General features: G+C 41.3%; 1 protein-coding gene across 21 annotated transcripts; it reads right to left on the bottom strand.

Annotated features, from left to right (window-relative positions):
• Positions 1–1,756: 1,756 nt before the first annotated feature.
• Positions 1,757–22,494, bottom strand: LOC1274740 (serine-rich adhesin for platelets). Of its 21 annotated transcripts, none has more exons than XM_061647092.1 (12): positions 21,171–21,429; positions 19,535–20,263; positions 18,031–18,162; positions 17,512–17,654; positions 12,288–12,425; positions 11,951–12,074; positions 11,283–11,303; positions 4,240–4,334; positions 3,144–3,473; positions 2,923–3,069; positions 2,778–2,862; positions 1,757–2,696 (listed from the first exon to the last, which is right to left on the bottom strand). In XM_061647092.1, the coding sequence occupies exons 2-12, from the start codon at positions 19,710–19,712 to the stop codon at positions 2,629–2,631; spliced, it is 1,461 nt and encodes a 486-aa protein (XP_061503076.1). In that variant the 5' UTR covers positions 19,713–20,263; positions 21,171–21,429; the 3' UTR covers positions 1,757–2,628. The 21 variants fall into 21 exon arrangements, 19 of the variants coding, with proteins under 19 accessions (XP_061503076.1, XP_061503077.1, XP_061503064.1 ...); XM_061647093.1 differs by having other exon boundaries at positions 4,240–4,316; XM_061647080.1 differs by lacking the exons at positions 4,240–4,334; positions 11,283–11,303; positions 21,171–21,429 and adding exons at positions 6,297–9,601; positions 22,147–22,494.
• Between the last annotated feature and the right edge of the window lie 93 nt (positions 22,495–22,587).

The raw sequence follows: 22,587 nt of genomic DNA, 5'->3' as shown, positions 1-22,587 counted from the left end.
CCTTCAAATTATCACCATAGATAATAACAACAAGATAAAACTCCACACGAACAAGGCGCATACAACGAAAGGAACACCTATGAACAACGCATACGATAATGCTCGACTGTTCACAAAGGCGTACGAATGTTCACGAAAGATCACCATAGATCACGATTTTCAAACGATATCCGGATTTGAAGGACCAAAATGTTAAATGAAATAAGCGAAATGATTCCAACTCTAATGCGGCACTGTTCGGTGGGTGTCAGCGGCCATGATGCCAAGCATTCTTAACAGTAGGTTTAATTATCCATCAAAATGCAACCATGCGGTTTGGTCATCGTCTGATCGAACAGCGTATATCTATTGCTTTTTCTCTCAAGTTATGGTTTGGATGTTCATTGCCTCGAAAACACTAAAAACCTTCTCGGAGTCGAATTCGCCGCACAGTAGAGCGGTTGGAGTTAAGTTTTTCGGCCAAATCGTATTTCGAGAAGTTTATGTTAAGATTTTCCGAACGACTCTCAACCGCAGATTACGATTCACGCTTTCACTCCGTCGCTTAGTTTGCACCTTGCGGGCAAGTAGGCAAGTCGTCTGTGTGCACTATAATTTAAACAAAGGGTCCCATTTCTAAATGAACCAAGCATTAGTTCAATACCAGTTAGATACTATTAAAACAACCACATTGAAGCGGATTTTTTTTTGCGATACTTTCCATGGGGGGATGACTCAAGGGGGGATCCACTATGCGGCATCTTCCGGTTGTGCCTCTAACACTCGCTCAATAGCAACTACCGAACCTGCAAAACCTTCTATTGTCGTATGAACCTATTGAACTCGTTGTATCCACGGGTTGGAATCGCACATGCTTTTCTGAACCTGCAGAACCTACTGGAACCATTATCACGATCCGGAACGCTCCGGGTCATTTAATTATTTTCTCTAACTCACGGTTTTACAAAAATATAAGTTGCTTGTAACTAGTTCAGACTATTACAGTAGGTAAATTATGAATATAAATAGAGAGGAGAGAAAATAAATTTAATAAAGGAAACTCAACAAAATTTTTAAGGAGAACACTAGCTGGAACTGGCGTCGGTCCGCTGCCTCGATCTAAATGACGCCGAAGAAATGTCTTGATCAGATAATTGAGAGGTATCATTGAGGCGTCTGATGCACTTCAGAAACGGATCGCTCATGTCCAATTGGGTTTGATATCTGCGAAGTGCTAGAGGAGGACGATGTCTTAATAGACGTGGAGGGACATGAAAAACGATAGAGGAAATGAGAGTAGGGAGTGTCGCTTTCGGATGGCTCCGAACCGGAATGTTCAGGTCGACCCACCTATCACAAGTCACCAGTATACATTATGTTCGAAACATAACGAGATGTAAATATTACATACAAAAAAAACTTGGCTTAAATCAAGGTTATGTGATATTTGTCGATTACATACAAGCAAATCATAAGATATTCTTCAAAATCACAACCACAATATAGAAAATCAAAGTACGTAGAATTAGAACTGTTTAAAGGCATATAACATTATTAGATCCTTTAAGAGATGGTTTGCCTGCTGTTTTTTTAAGGTAAATTGGAGTTACGAATAAAAAAAAGGTTTTTGGTGTGGAATATTTTGGATGATGCTATTTTTATTTATTTTATCCCATTTTATTGCATAACTCGCCTTCACGATCAATTCATACATCCAGTGTAATATTTCTTAGTCACGTAGAAAAACGCATACATTGCATACAACAAACAGGCAGAGCTCGTTCATAGTTCATTTATTGTAACAGAACCAAATAGAAAAATAGTATAATGCTTTTGGTTAGCTTGATAATGCTCTACAGTACTACCCTCTATTTGTGCTATCTTTATGAGGTTGAATGATGATTATGGATAAACTAAACTATGCGATCAATAAATATGGTCGGCCTGACTCTATTCCTCTCAGTCGTACATTGAGATTTGAAAACTATCGTTTTGAAAAAGTGTCGATGGATAACCAAAGCAAGATAACAAACATAAACGTGAACGTTGGAAACTATGTGCCGTTCCTTATTGTGTAATCTCTATGCAAAGTATGTATGAGCGTCGTCTGCAAAACGAGACGTAACATAGCCTAACAAATAACTGAATACCTGCCAGACAAACTCATCAGCGACTTCGACGCTAATCGGTAAAACCTTTTCTGAAGCTGCTGTTGGTTTCTTAGCGATACCTACAGTGGGCGTACAGTACCTGTCTGTTATTCCATAAACACATTTACCGTCAATTACAACAGTTTACGTGCAGTTGAGCATCGTTTCATCTCGTTATCGTTTTCTTTAATTTTGGCATCGGTAAAGTCTTTCACTTCGTGTTAGAATTCAAACATTCTTGAGCAACATTGAGCGAAAAGCTCTCAACGAAAATGGCTAAAAAAGTGTGCTATTTAAAGGTAAATTTATTGACTCGGGCTCACTTCTTCGTTTACACGCAATCCCTGTCCGTCAAACAGTGATGGAGTTATGGTTTTACGGCGATAGAAAAATATACTTATGCATTATACACGTTATACTTTTGCAGTTTCTCGAACGAAACAGTACGCCTTCGGTTTGTTTAATAATTGGTTTTGCCGAAGCAAGACGCTCTGCTTGCCTATTCGCTTTCCTTAGAGACAGCTGTCGCAAGATCTTCTTGAGGTTTGTGTAGTTCCGTCACAATTTCTGACAAAAGAATGGATTGAGAAATGTTTTATAATACTTTCCACGATTAAAGCTAGCTACAGGAATTATAAGTTTGCGTACCACCGACTGCAACACTACCGGTTGCATCCTTTTCGATGAAATCCATGTTGATCAACGACAGCGTCATTTTGCCACTCAATATCACCTGGAAAAAGGGAATTCGATCAATGTATGCTTCAGTATGCACTGTAACGATCCAACTTACCGGTGCATCGTCCTCTTCCTCGGAGTTTTCCGGTTCCATTTTTTCCACCGCTGTTTCAGCATCCGACACCAAAATCTTTGAATCGTGCGGTAACCGGCCATCGAGAACGATCGATCTTGTCTCCTGTTCTTCTGTCGGTGCGTTTGCCTACCATAATTGGAAAACAAACTCTGTTTAATCTTGTCCCTTGTTGCAAATACAAATCAGGTGATGTTTCTTACCGTATCCGAATGTCCACTCATCGGCAGCAGTGGCGTTGATGGTCGGCTAAGACGCTTGCCATTTTCGCGCTGTGCCGTCACCTCCATCGCCATAACCTTAACAGTGCCGCGCTCGGTACTGGTGTCTCGTTTTTTCGGTTTCTTTTCCGGTGTACTGGTGGCGCTGGATGTTTCGCCACCCGACGTGTCCTGTACTGCGGATGTAGTTTCGGCAGCATTTTCCGCTGGCTTGATCGCATGCCCATTCGATACCTTATCTTCAGTAGCATTCACTTCCGAGGTTGTTTCTTTTTCTTCAGTTGCGGGCTCATCCCCGTTTACGTTTGTTTCCTGCCGTATCGTATTTACATGTGACGAATCGCCAGTAGAAGTAAAACCAATGTCAAGAGAATGGATATTAGCATTATGTTACAGTCGCATGATGAACGCTTGCATTAGAGAAGGCGTCAAGAAACGAAAGCAAAACACAGTTATGTTATCTAGCGAACTTTTAAAAAAGAAACTTAAAATTGCAGAACCAAACGAGAGTTAGGATTTTTTTTGAAAAAAGGCTCTTAAAAAAGCGTACAAAAAAAAGAAAAGTAAATGGAAAGAAAAGCTCCAAAAACGAAAAATATCATTGGATAGATGTGGTTAATGTTATACTGAAATTTTGAGTAGTGGTAACAAAAAGACAAATAACTCTTTTTTTATGAAAATGTTGTGGTTGTGGTTGGTTTTTTGGGTATCGTGTTTCTTGTGTTAGAGAAGTTTCCCAAAACAGAGCCTCCTGTATAGTTAGCCTTTGAGTTTAATCGTTGTCTATTCTACGCTGTGAATGGTTTTTTTTCTCTATCCACTTGCGTGGTCTCAATATTATAGGGCTTTTGCTGCCCTACCAGATTATCCTCATACTCAACTAGTAATCTACACAATGACTATAAACAGGAGGCTGTTGGGTTGTTGGGGTTGGATACTATTACATTAAACGTGTGTCATAACCACTTCAACGCAAACGCAAAATTGAACGGAGCTAGTAAGGGAAAGGGGTAAAATAAAACCGTTTGAATTAAATGCAGTAACAAAATACACAGATAGTAAAAAGATGCACTCTAACCTTGCTTGCGTTGTTCATCGCTTGTTTCTTAATGTTATCTATCTTCAGCAACTGTTCGTCTGCTGCGGTAATTAGACCTTGAATAGCCGTGACGACTGTTAATTAAGGATTGCGGAGAGATTTTGCGAAGACGAGTGAACAAAAAACGTACACGTATGCCAGGTATGCGTGTGGTAGGGGTATAGGTGTGGCGTGTGTGTTTACGTTTCAGTCATTCAGACGGCAGGACATTGTGGTGAATCATTGCATTGGTTACGTGTTCAGTTATTAATTGAGTATTGGTAGTAGTGAGAAAAGAAAGGATAAATATGGTTGTGGTAGCGCATTGAATTGGCGAAGAAGTTTTATTGTATCATTATTGGTTTCCAGACGAGTGGCAGAAAAACGTGAAATGAAAGATAGTTCATATCAATTAGTTTAGCAACACTAGCGGTACAAACGACCGGTGTAAAGATAAAGTGATATGTTGATATTGGCTGCATGAAAAGTGTCGTTAACAAAAGAAGCGCATCCAACTAGAATCACTACACCGATCTAGCCGATGGCCAACATTAGCAAACTATAACTAACGAGCCATGTTCTGCGTTGTTCGTATAGTAAAATAGAAAGCAAACTATCTCGAATATGCCCTTTATGCATGTGTTTCTCAATGTAGCCAGCCGGTCAAATGTCAAACCTCCAACAAACGCATTGTGTGCAGCATAAAATGTTGATGAATGACAATGATATTATGAACTTATCATACTAGTTTCGATTGGATAGTCGAGTTTCGTTAGCAAATTGATCGGTCGTTTAATTGATACCATATGTTGCAGCTGCTCCAATCTCGAGAGGCTCTTTAATTCCTTTCGTTTTAGTCTCATTATCTTTGTTTGCCTTTAACCGCACATGCTACTTTGGCTGAACTTTGCGGCACCACGTTTTGTGTATTTAATTTCCACAAGTTGATTAGATATACTGATACCCTGCATAGTATTTAAGTGAGTGCGAGTGGCACATGATCATATTATTTTTGCGTCCAAATTGTAAAGTACCAACGAGAAGAAACAAGCCTACGCAGTATGGCAGGGTATCATACAATGTTCATTATTATTTCATTAAACTTTGTACTGAGAGTGAGTGCCTTACCGCCCGAGAAAATGTTTTATAAAGACAAAGGTTTCGTTAACTCAGTTAACTCAAATTTCGTTAACTCAGTTAATTTTGTGGACAATTACACCCAAACGAAAAGTTTAGTGCATTTTGTGTCGGCTTATGTGCAAACAAGTTTACCGGAATTAAAACATGATCCTGCTAGTCCTCGAGATAAAACAACGGAAACTCCTAAACTCGTTCAACAAACCACGAGGGTGACTTCATCTGAGTTTGTGGATACTTCCATAACATCGCAAAGGAATGATTCTGAAGTCACGACGCCACAAGTGAAAGAAAAAACAGAAAGTACATCATTATATCTGACAGACAAACCATCATATAAAACAATAGATTCTCTAGAATACTCTAGAGAAACGGATGATCCTGGAGTGCCATCTCTACAAGCTACAAAAGGATCAATAAATATATCATTGCATCCGACAGATGAACCATCGTATACGAAAACCAATCATCAGGAGTACACTACAGAATCGGATGATCCTGAGGTAGCTTCGCCACATCGCATAAACCAATCGATCATTCTAAATACACTAGAGAGAATGATGTCCCAGATGATGTCAGCTTAGCGAACAGAAAAGTTTGGAGATACTTTGCACAAAACTAAAGCATCAAAAGAAAGTCACAATAGGTATGAAAACGGACCTAAGATTTCTACATAATAGCACATTACGAACATTGTATTGATACGAAGGCATAGCTGTTCAATAAACGACCGATCTTTCAATAGCTAGTCAACCTTCTCATCCAAGCTAAGTTATTAGCGATTCGAAAAGATTACCCGAATGATAAAACTAAGCAGCATGAAACAGTGTCACTAAAATCAAAATGATATGAAGTGTAACAACAGACAAACAAAACTGTGTTTAAAAACTAAGGACAAAGAAGGAAACAAATTAGCTAACCTGGCCCTTGGGTATGTTGCCCATATTGGCGATTATTTTAGTCATAGCGCGTTCCGTTTCGTCCAATTTCTTACGCAACAGTTCGAGTTCCATCAGCTGGTCGGCACTATCGCCGCCAGCCAACGAAGGTCCCGATTGTGAGAGATTAGCTATCGACAAGGACGAGCTTTTGCTATTGTTACCACTACTGACGCTAGTGCTATAGTTAGCTAGATTCAAGGTGAGAAATTTGGGATTAGTAACGTTGCTGACACTGGTCGGTACTTGGCCAATTGTAGTAGTTGTAGTGGTAGTAGTAGATCCGCTCTCCGGCTCCGGGACTGCGACGCTCTGCTCGACGGTGCTCGTAGTGCCTTGTGCATCACTGGCATCGGTATCGGTTGAACCCTGACCAGCGGTAACTTCGGTTCGCTGCTCATCTGCGACAAAATTGATACTTTGTGTCTCACTGACACCGTTCGGCACGGCTACGGAAGGACTCAACGTCGTTGGTTCGGGAACGGGAAATGCTTCAGATGATGGTGTTGATGCGGGTGCAATTGATGATGAAACAATTGGCAGGGAATCGCTAGCAGGTAGATTAGTATTGCCAATCGTTTCGTCCAGGTTAGTGGAAAGCTCATTAGTGACGGTAATGGTCTGCATGTTCTGGGTGCTGTCTGTATTAGAAACCATGCTGTGCACACCGGATGACTGTGATTCGATCGCCTCAACAACCAGTGCAGCGGAAGCGGCCAATCTGGGGGGTTCTTGAGGGGATGATTCTTGTACACCATTCGTAATAGCTATCGCATCAGATGCCCCACTGTGGATGAGCTTTTCGGTAATGATATGATCTACGATCGATTCGATCTCGTTCACTACAGCAGCGGCTTCATTTAGCGTGCGTTCAACCAAAGCTTCCTTAGTGACGTGCTCTAGCGTTGTGAGTGAAATTTCAGAGTGCTTCTCCTGTTCAGCCAGCGGTTCGTGCGCTAATTCAGTGGATTCGTGCTTTTCATCTATGGTATCCATCACTGGGATGGCTGTAATCAAAGGACTAGGCATATTGCTTGTCGTCTTGGAAATGTTTGGCGACTCAACTATCGCATCGTCACTGGTGACCTCAGTAATGGTCATCGAATCAGACGTGCTAGCCTTTTCAATGCTTATGGGTATGATATGTTCCTCAATTACCTTGCCCTCTACCTCATCGACTATGGCCGCTTCGTCAAGTACTTCTTCAATCGAAACACTCTTGTTATCGTTGCTATCAGCTGCAGCTACACCAGATAGGTTTCCCGCTTCATCGACCTTGTCCGATCCTTCAAACACAGTTTCTACTTCAACCGTCGGCTGATCGTTAAGTTCAACAAATACGGGTTCACTAGAAGAGCTATCAGTCATCACTTCCGTCGTAAAGAGGGCTTCCGGTAGTGTGGCTTGCTGTTCTGTATCCATCGCTATCAGCTGCTCTTCAATGACAGCATTACTTTCAACACTGTCAACTACAGCTGCACCAAACTTGTTTCCCGGCTCGTTTACATCAACTTGCTCCACGAATGCGGCTACCGTTTCAACCGTCGCCTGACTCACGGTCGGTTCCTTAGATTCAACAATTGCTACCTCACTAGATGTACTATCGGTCATCTCGTCCGCAGTTTTCAGCACATTCAAGGCGGTATTGGATTCTTCCGATTCGTTCATCTTTGGTTGTGTCTCGATTACCGATGCTACACTTAGTGATGTGTCTTCACTGATCGAATCCATTTCACCAGCGTCCTCCTCGTTCACCGTCTGTTCAATGGAGCCTGTAAGCTCTAGCTCATCTACGGGCTGTTCTTGGATAGCAGTTTGTTTTTCTTCGGTTACGGTATCCTGGGGTACTGTCGGATCAGTAGCAAGGTTTGATGTCGCTGCTAACTGATCGAATCTTTCAACCACAATACCGTCAACGAGTTTCTGAGTAGCAGGATCGTACTCTGGCAACTCAGGGAACTCAGCGTCTTGCTGTTTAGCAAGCTCCTCTGCTTGTTCAAGCACTTCCTGCACAAGTTGTTCGGCGGTGAGTGTAATCTCTTCGACAGTTTTATGAACCAAAACAGATGTTTCAGTGTCTAGAGCCGTGTCATTTTCATTTCCTTCAAGTTGTTCGGTACTTTGCTGTTCAGCAACAACTTCTCCAAGATAATTTTCAACCTTCAAGGCAACATCTTGCTCGATCGTACCAATGTTATCCTCAGATACGATTTCTTCGTTTAATACAGCTTCAACCCTCAAAGAATCTACAGGCTGCTCAATCGCGACTTCAGTTTGTTCGTTTTCTTGAATTGATGGTGGGACTTCAAATGAAACTTTCTTCGCCTCACATTCAATACGTTCAGAAATTTCGCTATCTACTTCAATAGCTTTATGTTCCGATTGATCTGTCGGTATAACACTATTCGCATCTTCACCATGTTCTTCAATGATTTGTGTTTCGATTTCTTCAGTAATTAACGGTTTCGCAATTGGCAGCTCCGTAACATCATTTGATACAACTGCTGGTGCAATTTCCAGCATCTCTTCTTGTTTAGCAATTTCAGCGCTAGATTCCACCCTTTCTTCGGTTTGTGTGATTTCGTTCTGAATATTTTCCTGGACTTCAAACATGTTCGTTGCTTCGATTTGTTTCGTTTCCGTTGTTTCAAAAGATTTTACATCAGCTATCTCAGTTTCATCAATTTGTTCTATCTTGTTCAGTTCATCTTCCGTGCTGGGAACCATGACTGCGCTTTGCACTGCCACTTGCTGCACTACCATTACTTCCTCTATCACGGGTTCAGCAATAACTTCGCTCTCAATCTGACCATTGTCATGATGATCTACCGTGTCAACGCCACTGTCATCTGCTGAACTCGAAGCTGCACTATCAATGTTAGGTTCGTGTGTTTCAATATCATCTACAACCGGGCGGGGAGAAGGCTCAGCAGATGCATCGACCGGAACAACCTTTTGCACAACGATTCCATCGACTACCTTTTCGGTAGTGGGATCGTGAGGTGGTTGCTGGTCGTGATCTTCTTCCACACATTCCTCAGACACAGTTTCGGTCGCTTCGAATGTTTCCACACTAGCGGCTTCCTGTACCAAAGCGATTCGCTCAGCAACAATGTTCTCATCGGGCTTTGTAACTTCTTTCTGCTTCGACAGCTGTTCGTAGTCGATCGTAAGTTCAGACTGCACCGAAGAAGCAGGTTCAGCAGCGGGTACAGCGTTACTGACCGGCGAAACGCTAACCGGAACAACTAGCTCACCATTTGTGGCTGCCGTTGCATGTGATTGGTCTAAAAATAAAATGATAAACAAAAATAGCAACACAAAACAAACAAACGAAAACAAACAAACAAATTAAGGGGATACACAAATCATACGAACAGTAATAACACGCAACACCCTCGGTAAGCCGGTGGTATGCTCGAGTTGTGCATCCTTAAGAAGTAGGGGTAGATAGAGCTTCTTCCCCTGGGGATTGAGCTTAAACATCGCAACAACCGCTGTATCATTGGGCAAAAATGCTTAGCCGCGAAGAAAATCTACAACTGCACTCGGTAAACGGGAGTTCGGACACGCACCACCGATCCAATGAGGCGTAACGGGAGACTTTCGAAACTAATTGGGAGGAATCACAAAAGGGGCACCACGGCTTAGAAAGAGATTGTTCCTTTCACAAATCAACTGTACAGACCCCGCAAGCTGGGAAGCGCATTTAAAGAGAAGAGCAAAAATTGCCCCTCAACAGTTGTCCGGCTTGCTAATTGAAGTCAAAACTCTAGCTCATCAACTGCCAAAACTGAGCGTTGTTTGCTGGCAGAAAAGTGTGCGCGTCTTAGTTACGGATTAAACCAATTGGATCATTTTCCTACGAAAAAAACGGTCAAATAAATCGACAGCTATTACAACCACCGCTTAAAGTGCGGGCCATAAGGGATAGATATAAAGAAAAAAAAGATGCAATAATGCATGCGGCTGCAACCGCTCGCTCTCTGCCAGCCACAATAAAGAGCGAATAATCAAATTCGCAATAAAATCACCGGTGCACGCCCGAAAGCACACCGGTCTAACCTTGAGGCCACATTTCTTCCCACACAGTGCCGTCCTGAAACTGTACACCAGCCCAGTACAGCACTAAAATTGAGCTAGTTTACGGTTTGGTGCAATTAAATTACCAATTAGCAAGCGTTTGAAAAGTGTATAGTATAAAACACTGGCATACATAGAAAACTAACCAAAAAGAAACTGCACACACAAACATACTACACAGTGTCGGTGGGAAATCGTTAGCATTAAATGGTTTCGCGTGGAATTAACGGACTGGAACTCTAGAAGAAGCGAGTGTGCCGAAGCTAACCCCGCAAGGGTACGATTAGTAATGATACAAAACTTTGTACTTAAGATTTGCTATCATTTTTTAATGCTTTCAACCGAATGAAAAACGCAGGGAGCTGTCGGGATTTGCGCAAACACAACGGCAAACAAAATGTTAAAATACGAAAATCTTACTGTTTTCCACTTGCTAGGGAAAGAATGCAAGAAGACGAACCCTAGCCTTGCAATCTACGAGTAAATATGCTAATATAGAACGATTAGCCATGTTATGCTGTATCAGGGATGAACATTAAGCTCTGTGTGTATGTCTGCGTGTGTTGTGTGATATAGAGAGACATAGAGACACTACCATCAGCAGCAATCGAATGTTTCCATTGTGCAGGTAGTAAAAGGACATATTTGTAGATAATTTGCATCCCTACGAATAACAGGATCATGACAATATGTAGGATGAAAAACATAACCAAAGTATACGCAGCATTTGCTGTCATACTGATCGTGCTCTGCTGCCAGGACCTGGCCGATGTGTAGTAGTGCATGCAAAGTGTGTGGTGCAAACTTGCATAGCGATAGTCAGGGAGCTCATCGTCAAGGTGTGTATGTGTGTATTTATGTGGAAAATGCGAGCTACAATCTTACTTGCGCTATGATCTTTCCAGGCTTTTTGCGAGCGTGTAAAGGGGGGGAAGGAAAGTAGAAACACATTTAAGAATGATTGGCATTAGGGGTAGCTTGAAACCGAGGCACGGAGCATGGGTACTGTGCTAGTACGTTGAAAGATATGTACGAGAGTATCATCAACATTAATTCTATGCATGGGAGTGAGATGGGAAGAAATGGTCGAGTGAAGAAATTAAATGTTTTCGCATTTGTAGCTATTTCAGTCTCAAAATATACTCAGAATTCGCTGGAAAAAGCGAAGATGAACTGGAAACATATGCAAATACTGATGTTGGAGTGAGGGGAGGAGAAAAAGAATAGATTTTGTTCCAAGCAGAAGGGCAATGAAGATCGCGATGATGATGATGCTGATGAGAATGCTATTCAGACATTGGTGGTTAATGTGGCGAAGGTGGAAAACACATGAAGAACCAATACGGTGGTGATTCGGTTTTGATCGTGACGAGAGGTACTTCGATCAACACTTTTAACTTCAAACCCCTCGCGCGAATATGGACCGACAATACGTGTGCGTTTAGAGAGAGAGAGAGAGAGAGAGGGAAACAGGGGGTTGCGTGGGCTTGATGGGCTTGATGAGACACTGGATTTTGAGGGAAGTTCGGGGATACATTTGTTGCAACACTTACCTAGTTTCGTCGTACCGTCGTCCGGTCGCTTGATGTACTGCTCCGTGGTGAACAGTTCGTTGCGGAACACCGGATCTGGCTTCACCTCTGTGTACGGTGTGGCCGGCGTCTTCTTGAAGATTAGCTATAGTCATGACGGGCAGAGCGAAAGAAAAGAAAGAACGATTAGCAACATCGATCGGTTTTGGCCTTAGATGCCCAAGAGAGAAGCAAACCGATCGCAACCGACCGGCCGGAAGTGCAATGTTGGTTTTTGCCTACGCATGGGTTCAACTACCAAGTTCCGTTCCGTGTACAAGTACCGCGGCGGCAGTGACAAGTAAAAGGGCGTGCTTACTTTCATGATGGTGTAGATGAAGAATGAAACTATACCGATGGTATAGAGTGGCATTATGAAACCCATTGAGTTGGCTGATTTGGTTGCTTGATGTGATCCAGCTCCCATAGGTGGGCGCATACCAGGTATGGGACCGGGCTGCAAAGGAAGAGAACAGAAACAACAAACAGAACGCAATTAAGGACAGAGTGCAGAGCGCGGTGTGTATTAGCAGCAAAAGTTAGTTATGGATCTTGTTGTTGTAAACCAGTTAGTTTAAAAGAAGAGATCAGAGTTCAATAGTGTTTTCTTTTTGCAATGGTGTAATGGAATGTGCAAAAGATCGCTAATGTTAATGTTTACTTGTGAATTTATTTCTGGAATGACGCCTAATAGAACATTGTGGATATATTCGTTCGAATATTCGTTTAAAATGATTCATCGAATCATCTTATTTATCTATAGTTTTAAATATAGAATTGAATAATCGGCCAGGGTACTTAAACATCCAACGTAGTATCACTTCACTTGTTACAAAATGTAGAAAACATAATTTTTCAAACAATTTTTTATCATTCCTGGTGAATTCAATTGAAAAACTCAATGAACATGCTTGACCATGCTAGCTCAATTTGCTCAACCACGTTGTAAACCTCATCATTTACACGGTTTTACATCCCGCTAATGTACCGCGCGAGATGTTAACAGTTGTAAAATGAAATTCACCCAGCGCGAAGAAAACACGTGTGCCGTTAGATCGATCATACATCCACTGACATGCCAGCCGTAACAACCATACCACATACAGTTCTTCGTGTTGGGAACTTACTGTATCCGATCGAAATTTAGAGTCTGGCTCCCGTTTGCACAAAATATGTTTACAAGCTTTGATCTCGATCGGTCAAACAACTATTTCACCACAAACACTTCAGCATCAGCTTCAAGACACACTAGCAGTGACGGGGTCACTACCGACACACGGCCACGAACAATCACGTACACAACTATCCAAAAAACAATTCACCAGATTTTCACTCCACGAGCTCTGCGTGACTGCGTACCGTCACCGGGAAAAGATCGCGCACAATTGACGGTGCGGTTGGTTTTCCGGGGTTGGTTGCTTGTTTGCTCGGCTGCGCTCAATCGGTGCAGTTTTCCATTGCCTCTTGATAGTCTGTGTGAGCGTGTGCCGGTGGGGTGCTGGCACAGGGGAATGTTCGTGCCGGACGACGCCTGCTCTGTTGCGGTGGCCGCGAAGAAAACCGCAATCTCCGCCGAAGAAGCCGGCGAACGGAGTAAAACACACCAACACTGGTGGAAATGAAAGCCATCTGGCGATCGGCAGTTCGGAAACGATCGAAAGTCGCCACACCGCCAAGCCACGCTCCCTTTTCCACATTCGTGATGATAAATGTATTTTCCCCTCTATTGATTTACACACACACATAGATGCAGGCATACCCACTTTAGCTTTGAATTTTAGCTATAAATTATGAAGCCGCGCGATTGGAAAGATGACTAAAAATATGAATAAGGTCAGTAATAGTGCTGATCGTGCCAATACATTGATCGATTTAATGTGCAAATAATGTAAGCTTTTGTTGAAGCTGTAATGTTTGTATCCGGAAAGCAAAACTATCTTGAATCTAATGCAAAACAATCCAATTACAATCAATGGACTCGTCGATTATGTGCACTATTAAAACTATCATGAAAATGACATTGAGAAGGTTGACGTGGTTCGATCGACACATACAAAATGCTAACTATCCGAATATGTTATAAAAATAAAATTATGAAGCCATTGATCAACTATCAAGATCATCTCAATAAAGATCAAGATAGTTAGGCTATGGAATGCAATCCTCCAAAATTCGTCGATGTCGTAAATTCAATGCAAATATGTCATCTTTTTTATATCAATTATGTTCATTTCAGACATTCCATAGAGAAAGCAATAGCAAAAAATATATAATTTAAAACCAAAAACTACAACAAACAGCCATACTGTGATAAGATCGCGAATTTAAATGATGCCCTGTGTGATCGATTGTCTACACATTATGGTGACAATCTGCAATCGCTCAGCCGACTTTCAAACTCTCTGAATCAAGCCGAGCTAAGCCCATTCGTGGCATCGAACCGAAGGTGGAAAAGCGTGCTGAATTCAGTAGTACATTCCGCTGCACTGCGCCAGATCGGTCATTGGCTTGCGGACGTAGGAAACCATTTCTCACACTCTCGTGCTCTCTCCCCCACGGCTGATGTCTTTTTCCATATTTGTTTGCCCACTGCACAGCAGCTGCACGCGGGTGTGGGTTTTTTTACAACGTTTGGAAAATGGTAATAGACAAAAAATCCAATTTACTCTCGTTTTAATTCAGTTTCGTTTTCGGCACCACTTTCAAAAACAGAAAAAAAACTTACGCACGGTGCACATACTGGTGGCCGATTGGTTTCCAATCCATTGGAGCCAGCACATTGATTTGCGCAGTAGATGCAATACGGAGGCTGTCCATTTTTATTGCTCATTATTATCACGGCTCCTATCGGTGCATTTTGGAGGATTGGCCACGTGGTGTTGATAAGTTTACTGCAACTCTAGAGAGTTTTGTGTCTCAATCGTAACGGTCCCTTAGCTACTCAACAATTGATACCGTTTTAGTTTTTCATTTTAATGGAAGGTATAATCTTAAACAGATTTTCGGGATATTGGAAAACAGCTCCAACTTATCAGCGGCTTGATCGTCGTGTCTTTTCTAACCCAATTTTTGGCCCATGCGTTCCGGCAGACTTGTAAAGAGAAAGGTGAATGGACGACCAAAAGAGAGGTGTGCAGCACGGTGAAAAATGAAATCGAAAATTTTCGTAGTTTAACGACTCCGGTTTGAACCTTGGTTGGGTGAAATTTTGATAATTTCCTTCCCGATACCGATGATCCGCAAGAGCATGGGATAGCAATTGTCTCTTTCGACGTACCTGAATCATCGGAATAAATTTTGCTTACGATAATGTTGGTGTGCGCTCGTCACGCTTACTGGTATGTTGATTTAGTACACAGCCGTTAAATATGAGCATTATCATTTGAAATCATTAATGCATATTGTGACAATCTATTTGTCATTATTTTCCACGTAAAACTGTGTGTTGCGTCAGGATGAGCAAATTTAAACTCATTTTGCCTATCACACTTATAGTGTATGCATCGTTAATTTTGGTTTTGAATGAGCTTTTTTCACAGTTATTTTCACTCGAAGATGAAATCATAACATAACGAGTGATGAAACTATCGTTATCGTCAATGTGTCTAAAGCATTTGGGGTTTAACTTATTTTTCAACACATCATTTGAGCAGTATTAAACCGTTTTTTTTTTCGAGTTTTAAATGTGTCTACTCTACATGTGCTATATTTGACAAGATGGTACAAATCATAATTTTGATAACCTTGATAACAAATCATAAATTTCGTAAGCAAGATCAAGCATTTCGGTACATAACAAGAGCTTTTTAATGTAAAGTAATGCAGATTAAGCTAACTATGGAGAAAAAAACTTCATCATACTGATAAAATTCAGTTCCAATGTTTTGATAACATATTTATTTAGCATTATAGTTTAGATAAATATTGATTATTTGATGTTGTAATATTTATTTAGCATGTGTAAAGAGGAAATAATATTGATTATGTGAACTAAACTGGAGTAAGCGTAACCTATTTAAATAATGAATGTATTATGTATTGGTTTGTTTGAGATTCTATATCCCCGCCATAATAAGCTTCTAAAGACATAGCATAGAAATATAGCAAATATGTTGAGAAATCCCAAGATCAGCATTCTTTAAAGCCATAGAAAACGTAAAGAAACACTTGCGACATTGTACTATATACGAAGGAGTACATTGTTCAATGCCTTAAACACTCGATGAATTTGTGCCCAGAACTCCCCAAAAGACCAACAGGGCGAGACTTACAGGCGCATCTACACGCTCTGAGTCCTTGGGTTGCATAATTGCACCATCGAACCAGGGATGATTGAGAGCACAATGTTGAAGGTCACAGTCAAGTGTTTGTATGGCTGGCGTTCGAACTATGATCCGTCACTGCTGGCGGCTGCTGGCGATATTTATAGAAACGATTCCGTTTCACATCTATACGCACCGTTTGTCTAGCCTGGTACGACGAATGGGGTGCGTTTCTGGTGTTTTCATGCGTGCATGCTTTTTTCAATTAGCTTCACCACACGCTTCTGTTGAACGGCGCCCTGGTAGATTTGCCTACCAGCGCTGCTGCTATGTGTTAGCAGTGTTAGAGTTGATATGAGAAAGCATTTCGTTCTTTTTCTGCCGTGAACAATTAATTTTGTTGTAGGTTTAGAATTTTAAGGTATTATTTTTGTTGACACTTCTCGACTGTAATTTGCTGTCAATGTTTAGGATTAAAGTCGGGTGTCAATCTTTAATCTATCATTATGTATCTTCCATCTTGTTTGCTTTTCACTGTCACTATTTCTTATGCAAAAGCTGTCTTTTCTACCGTAAAGTAATTACGTGATACACAAATAACATATTCATAACCTGCAATACAAATTCCAACGTGAATATCAATTAGTCATAAATTATTCCATTAACTAAATGCAAATGCACGATATTTCATAAGTACTTGCTCAACTAAATCCTTCACAATTTTTTATAATTAAATATTAAATTCGTATCATTTTAAGGCACAAGCTCGCTTTTTGAGCCATACTTTCAAGTCGTTACAGCATTCCTGCAGTGCATGAATGAGCACTACTTGATATGTAATTAGTGATGACATTTGAAAGCTTTTAAAAATAGCGTCCCAGTCAAAAGGATCTGCTTAATTGGATTGGAATGTACAAGAGACATGATCGTCACACTAATTTGCACCTCAGTATAAAATGAAGTACAATTAATGGTATCCATGAAATTGAATAAAATAGATATACTATCTTAATCGTGAAAAAATGTCTTATGACTTGAATGATACATATACTACTCTACTAAGTTTCAAATTGTGATTGTGTTCGCTCTGAAGAGAAGGGAACTTTTAGGCTTCTATTAAAAGGACAATGATGCAACACCCGATTTATGATGTGCTAACAATGGCATGTTAGTACATACAGTGCTAGTGAGCTAAATTGGGAGAGTACTGCTTTGCAGTTCAGATGTGTTGATGCAATAAGCGAATCAAGTGAAATGCCATGCCACAATTTAGCTACTTACCCTGCCTTCCACTATTCTTGGCGCAGACTGGGGACGATCGCCTCCGTGGATTGAGCCGGGCTGCGGAATAGCACGACCACGTTCGCGCATCGCAGGATGCATAGCTTCTGGCCGCAAATGAGGTGGTCGTTCCTGTCGTATACCTGCAAGAACAGCGATTTCAGTGAAACGATGTGCGTAGACAAAAAGCGGAAAACTCGCTACATGTGGCGCCACGAGCCATCATTGACATGCACAAGGAAACACGGCATAAGTTTGTTGTTTGCTGAAAGCTTTTGTTACTGTAAGCAAAACGAACCCAATACCCTGTTGGCGCAAACGAACCGTATCAACGATATGCATCGCGTTACATTGCGATTTAAGTTTCCCCGTTTTTGTTTAGCTGTAAGTGTGCGTTTTGAGAAAAGGTTAGGTTAGGTGACAGTTTAGGGGTTAGCAGTGTCGTCACAATTGCATCAGATGGATTATTTTACGCAAAGGCATGTAATACACGCGCAAACATTTGCCCCGGGAACCTACTGTCAATGTCGACGTAAGGCGCAAAGTTTCGTTTGCGGAATAGATTCTGCTGCTCCTGTTGCTGCTGGCTGCTAGCATAGTTGATCGACGCGTTGGCGAACGTTTCCTGGTCCAGCACTACGCCGCAACAACCTGTGTGTAGACCGATGATCGGAACAGAGGATGATTTATCTGCATGGAATCGATGAAAGCTACCAATTACGCCCCGGTGCAGTTGTGTTGTGCAGCCGCTTCAAGCCTTTCACACATCATCATCATCACCCACACAAGGCTTGCACGTGTGGGGGCAGTGGGATAAGAAATTTGATAATGTGTTGGAAGTGTTATTTTTATTGCCCTGCGTAATAGCTCTCCAAAGTCGGAAAAAGCTCTTTACACTATCACTTTCGTTGAGTAATTGCTCTGTTAAGGCAACCGTGGGGCTCGTCTTGTTGCATCGGGTAATGGCTGCTTTATGTGCAGGATGAATGAGCTATGATTGGTTGAATGTTATCATTATCCTCACACACGTACACCCTCACGTGAAAGATCGTTCAGAGATGCATTCCTTTTGGGTAACGTTTTTTTTATATTTTATCATAAAATTTCTTGATGAAATTCCTTTCCTTATGGAAAAAATAGGAATTATAAAATGAAGGAAACAATTTTGCTCTCTATAAGGTCTATTAAAAGATTGAGCGATAGTGGACGTGAAATATTCTTAGATTTAATCCTCGCAAAATATGTATCAAAATAGATAGCATTACATATCAATATGAAAGCAATGAATGTTCTCAAACTATTTGCTTTTTTATCTACAATTAAATACCATTTTAAACATTTTAACAATACGATGTCATTCCGAATTTTACCGTCAACGCCTTGAGCGAATTTATATTGCCTTTGGAACAGATTGAACAATAATAAAAATTTATTTATTTGTAATTTATTGTAAATAAATGACTTATGCTTTTGACTATTTTTTTTTGTATTTTCCGCCAATTTTCGATAAAATATGGTAATATGGTTTTTTAAAATATTCTTCATTGAATCAACTGTGATATGACCTATTCCAGCTAAATAAAATAAATTATTTGTTTACATTTGTAACGTAGACTGGAGATGTAATTAAAACGTAACACGTGCATAGCATAGTCCACTGTTGTACAGACGACCCAATAGTGTTAAACCAATGTATTCTACAGATATTTAACAGCCTTGTGATTAAGTTTCGTGAGGAATTTGACTCTCAAGAACAACGATACCCCAATCAAATCTTTTGTAGATTTTAAAACAACAATGTTCAATCTTTACCTACACATTGCCACAATGTACAGAAATGCCCAAAAATAAATGATCCCATTTTTTATTGCCCGATAGAATATTCGGTGAACAGATAGATTCTCATCCCCAAACATCATTGTATTTTTTTATATTGTTTTACACAATCCCTGATTTATGCCACCATTACTCCCACTCTAGCTACGTACGCACGCTATCAACCAAGCGACGCGCGTGATCTTACCGGCTCCTCGATGGTCCTTGATGACATTCTTGTTCTGCCCATTGCCAACCATCATGGGATAGAAAACCTTGGGCCACAGTATGGCGACACACCCGACGACCGTCACCATGATGATCATGGTCTTTCGCGGCCCCATCCCGCTGTTCGACTCCATCCGATGCCCGGTAGCCGTGGCCATACTGGTGTACCAGCGACAGCCGTCTCACTCAACGATGGACACACGACGATGGCCACACGTGACGTCACGGTGGAGGAGGATCGGAGGGAAAAGAATCACTCACTCAACACGGCTCACCAAATGCGTACAGCTTCTCACCACCACTACCACACTGCACCGAATTCCGTGGCGTGGCGCTTTTCCTTTCTGAATGAACCCCGACCGTGGGTGTTGTGGGTGAGGTGATGGCCACTCGCTCTTACGTAACACGATTGCCTATGAACTGGTGCAATGCAATAAACGCACCGTCTCAATGCATCGGCGGCGGCGAATAGGGAAAGACGATCCGGAAAGCTTTCCCTTAGATCATTCACGACAACAGTGCACTCCACACCGTGCAACACTTTTTATCTGGTGGCCTATTTTTCTCGCTACTTTTCGATTCACACTTAATTCACTGGCAAGAATGGTTGATTTTTCGCACTACACCACTGCACTACACACACACACACACTCACAAAAGGCTTATTACCGCACGCTGTTTCGCGCTTCTTCGTGCAATATTAATGAACCTTTAGTTAAAAATAGAATTAAAAAAAAGGATTATGATCTCAGCCGTCTCATCAAGGAGATGATGGTTTTACTTTCGTTTTGTCTACAGCAAAGACACCTCCGGCAGGCGTAATCGGTCAGAGGAGCGCGACAATTGTCCGCCACCTTCACTTCGCTGCCTTGCCGTTGAATTGATCGTTTCTTTTCGAGCAAACTTGCCGAAATTTCACACTGTTTTATCTGAAAATCGCACTTTAAATGAATTCAATCGATCTACCACGTACGTACAACTGCGTCTGTTGGGAATTGGTTGTTTTCGAATCGCTCGAATGGAACCGCTCGCGCATCTGTCGCGGTTTCGTGGCACCGAGAAGCGTGATTTCACAGACGTTCAAAGTCAAGTCAAATTTTCGCTGAGGTTACATCGCCGTATTTTTGGACCGTTGAGCACCTATTTTTAGGTGTAGATATATTTTATGCATATGTGTTTTGGTGCTGGTGATCTGGCGACTGGTTGGCGAAACACGGCGTGGTATATACAGGGAACTAATCGCACTCGAAAATCGTACCGAAACGGAAAGGAAATTATCGAAAAAGGATCGAGACACATAAGCTCGAAGTTGATTTTTGCACTAAACGTTTGCGATTACACTGTTCGATTCCAAATTTGCCCACCGTCCATCCACACAAGGTTGTGGAATACGAATCTTGACTGGTTTTGGGTGGGTAATATGCAAATATTCTATTTCCGTACCTTGAGCGTGCTCTAGTTTGACGCGAATTGCAAATGGCAAACTGTTTCTTTTTTTGTGTTGCTATTGCGATTGCACGTCAAATATTTTTCAACTAGCTTTTTGCAGCAGCTGCACCGAACACTCGAGAAGCAAAGATAAAGCAACACATGAGATAACCAGCACAAGAACTAACCCCGTGTTTACTAATTGTGTAAACTCGTCTCGTGTACACAAAATAGGCAATTTTTAGCTTTGTTTCGAACTAGCAGAAAATTTCGTATTATTTTTGAGGATATACTAGCGTAACTAAAATCGAGGCCACAACAAACAGGAACGGAAATGAAACTAAATGGAAAAACAAAATAAAACCGGGAAAATTCCCCCTTCGGCACGGTAAGGCAGCGTATCGGACCGGTCAAGCTACACCGATGAACTAAATTTATTTTTCACTTATTTAAAATCTCTAATAAGCGCGCGATCAAGTGTGCGCCAAATAGCTCACACACCCTCTCTGGCTCTCTTTGGTAGAAAGGCCGCATGCTAATGATGATGATTGTTGAGGATCGTGCTTGTAGAGCCAAGAGTGACCCTTAAGCAGCACGAGAGTAAACGTTCTTAGTATGCAAAGGGTGTGTGTGCGTGTGTGAGTGTGTCTGACAATCTCACGATTTTCCATAGTAATTTTGTTGCGGTTTGTTTTCAAAGGAATGGCCAGCTGTTTGTGCTCTCCGGTCTCTCAGCGCATCTCGTCGTACGCTTCTCTGAGGAGTAGCACCCATTAGAACAACAGTGAGATGCATCATCTTATGCTCGTTCTAATGACGCAGTCGGCAATACTTTGCAATAAAAAGGAAAAGTATTTTTTATACAAAATAACAATTAAAAGGCTTTATGATTTTAGCACAATTAAACATTACATTTGTCTGTGTTTTTCTGTAAGGCTTTCTGTATGTTCACACTTTGGTGCCCACTTTGCTAATTACATTAACATCATTGCGAGATTTGTTAACTGTGTATGCGTTTAACTGCTACAATAATGCATTCGTAGCACAACTGTTCTCTTTGATTCACAAAACTATTCACAATTCCGGTTAAATTTGACGATTTAGTGCGTATAAATTGATAAATTAACCTATTTATCTTCGGCAAACCCCACCCCAGAGGCTTACGTAGTGCACACACACACATACCGTTCACTAAACTTCCGGGGAAAAAACAAGTGCAAACCCCACTAATCACTTCACTTTTCTTATTGGTCAATATCTAAACAATCCACTGATAGTTTTTCCAGAATATTAGGAATGTGCACAGTACAACAGTTATAGCTTGCATCGAATAATAAATTTTCACAGCATCAAATTACGCTCTGGAATGTCAACCAGCAGCCTAGAGTAGCCAACCAGATTGTGCGCACTATCGTTCAGTTTCGGTTCAGTGTACCGTGTCAGGCGCATGTGCTTTATTGTATCAAATTTTCCAGATGATTTTTGTATGTAAACAACATTCTTCTTGTCGCCGGTTTGTGAAGCCGGTTGTTGAAGCTTCTAATACGTTTATTATATTACTCAAAATTAGCGAAATCGGGTGACATTTATTCTTCTTCTGTGGTT

The sequence above is a fragment of the Anopheles gambiae genome, chromosome 2, assembly GCF_943734735.2.
Source record: "Anopheles gambiae chromosome 2, idAnoGambNW_F1_1, whole genome shotgun sequence".
Taxonomy (NCBI): domain Eukaryota; kingdom Metazoa; phylum Arthropoda; class Insecta; order Diptera; family Culicidae; genus Anopheles; species Anopheles gambiae.
This window is presented reverse-complemented; position numbering and strand designations above follow the sequence as displayed.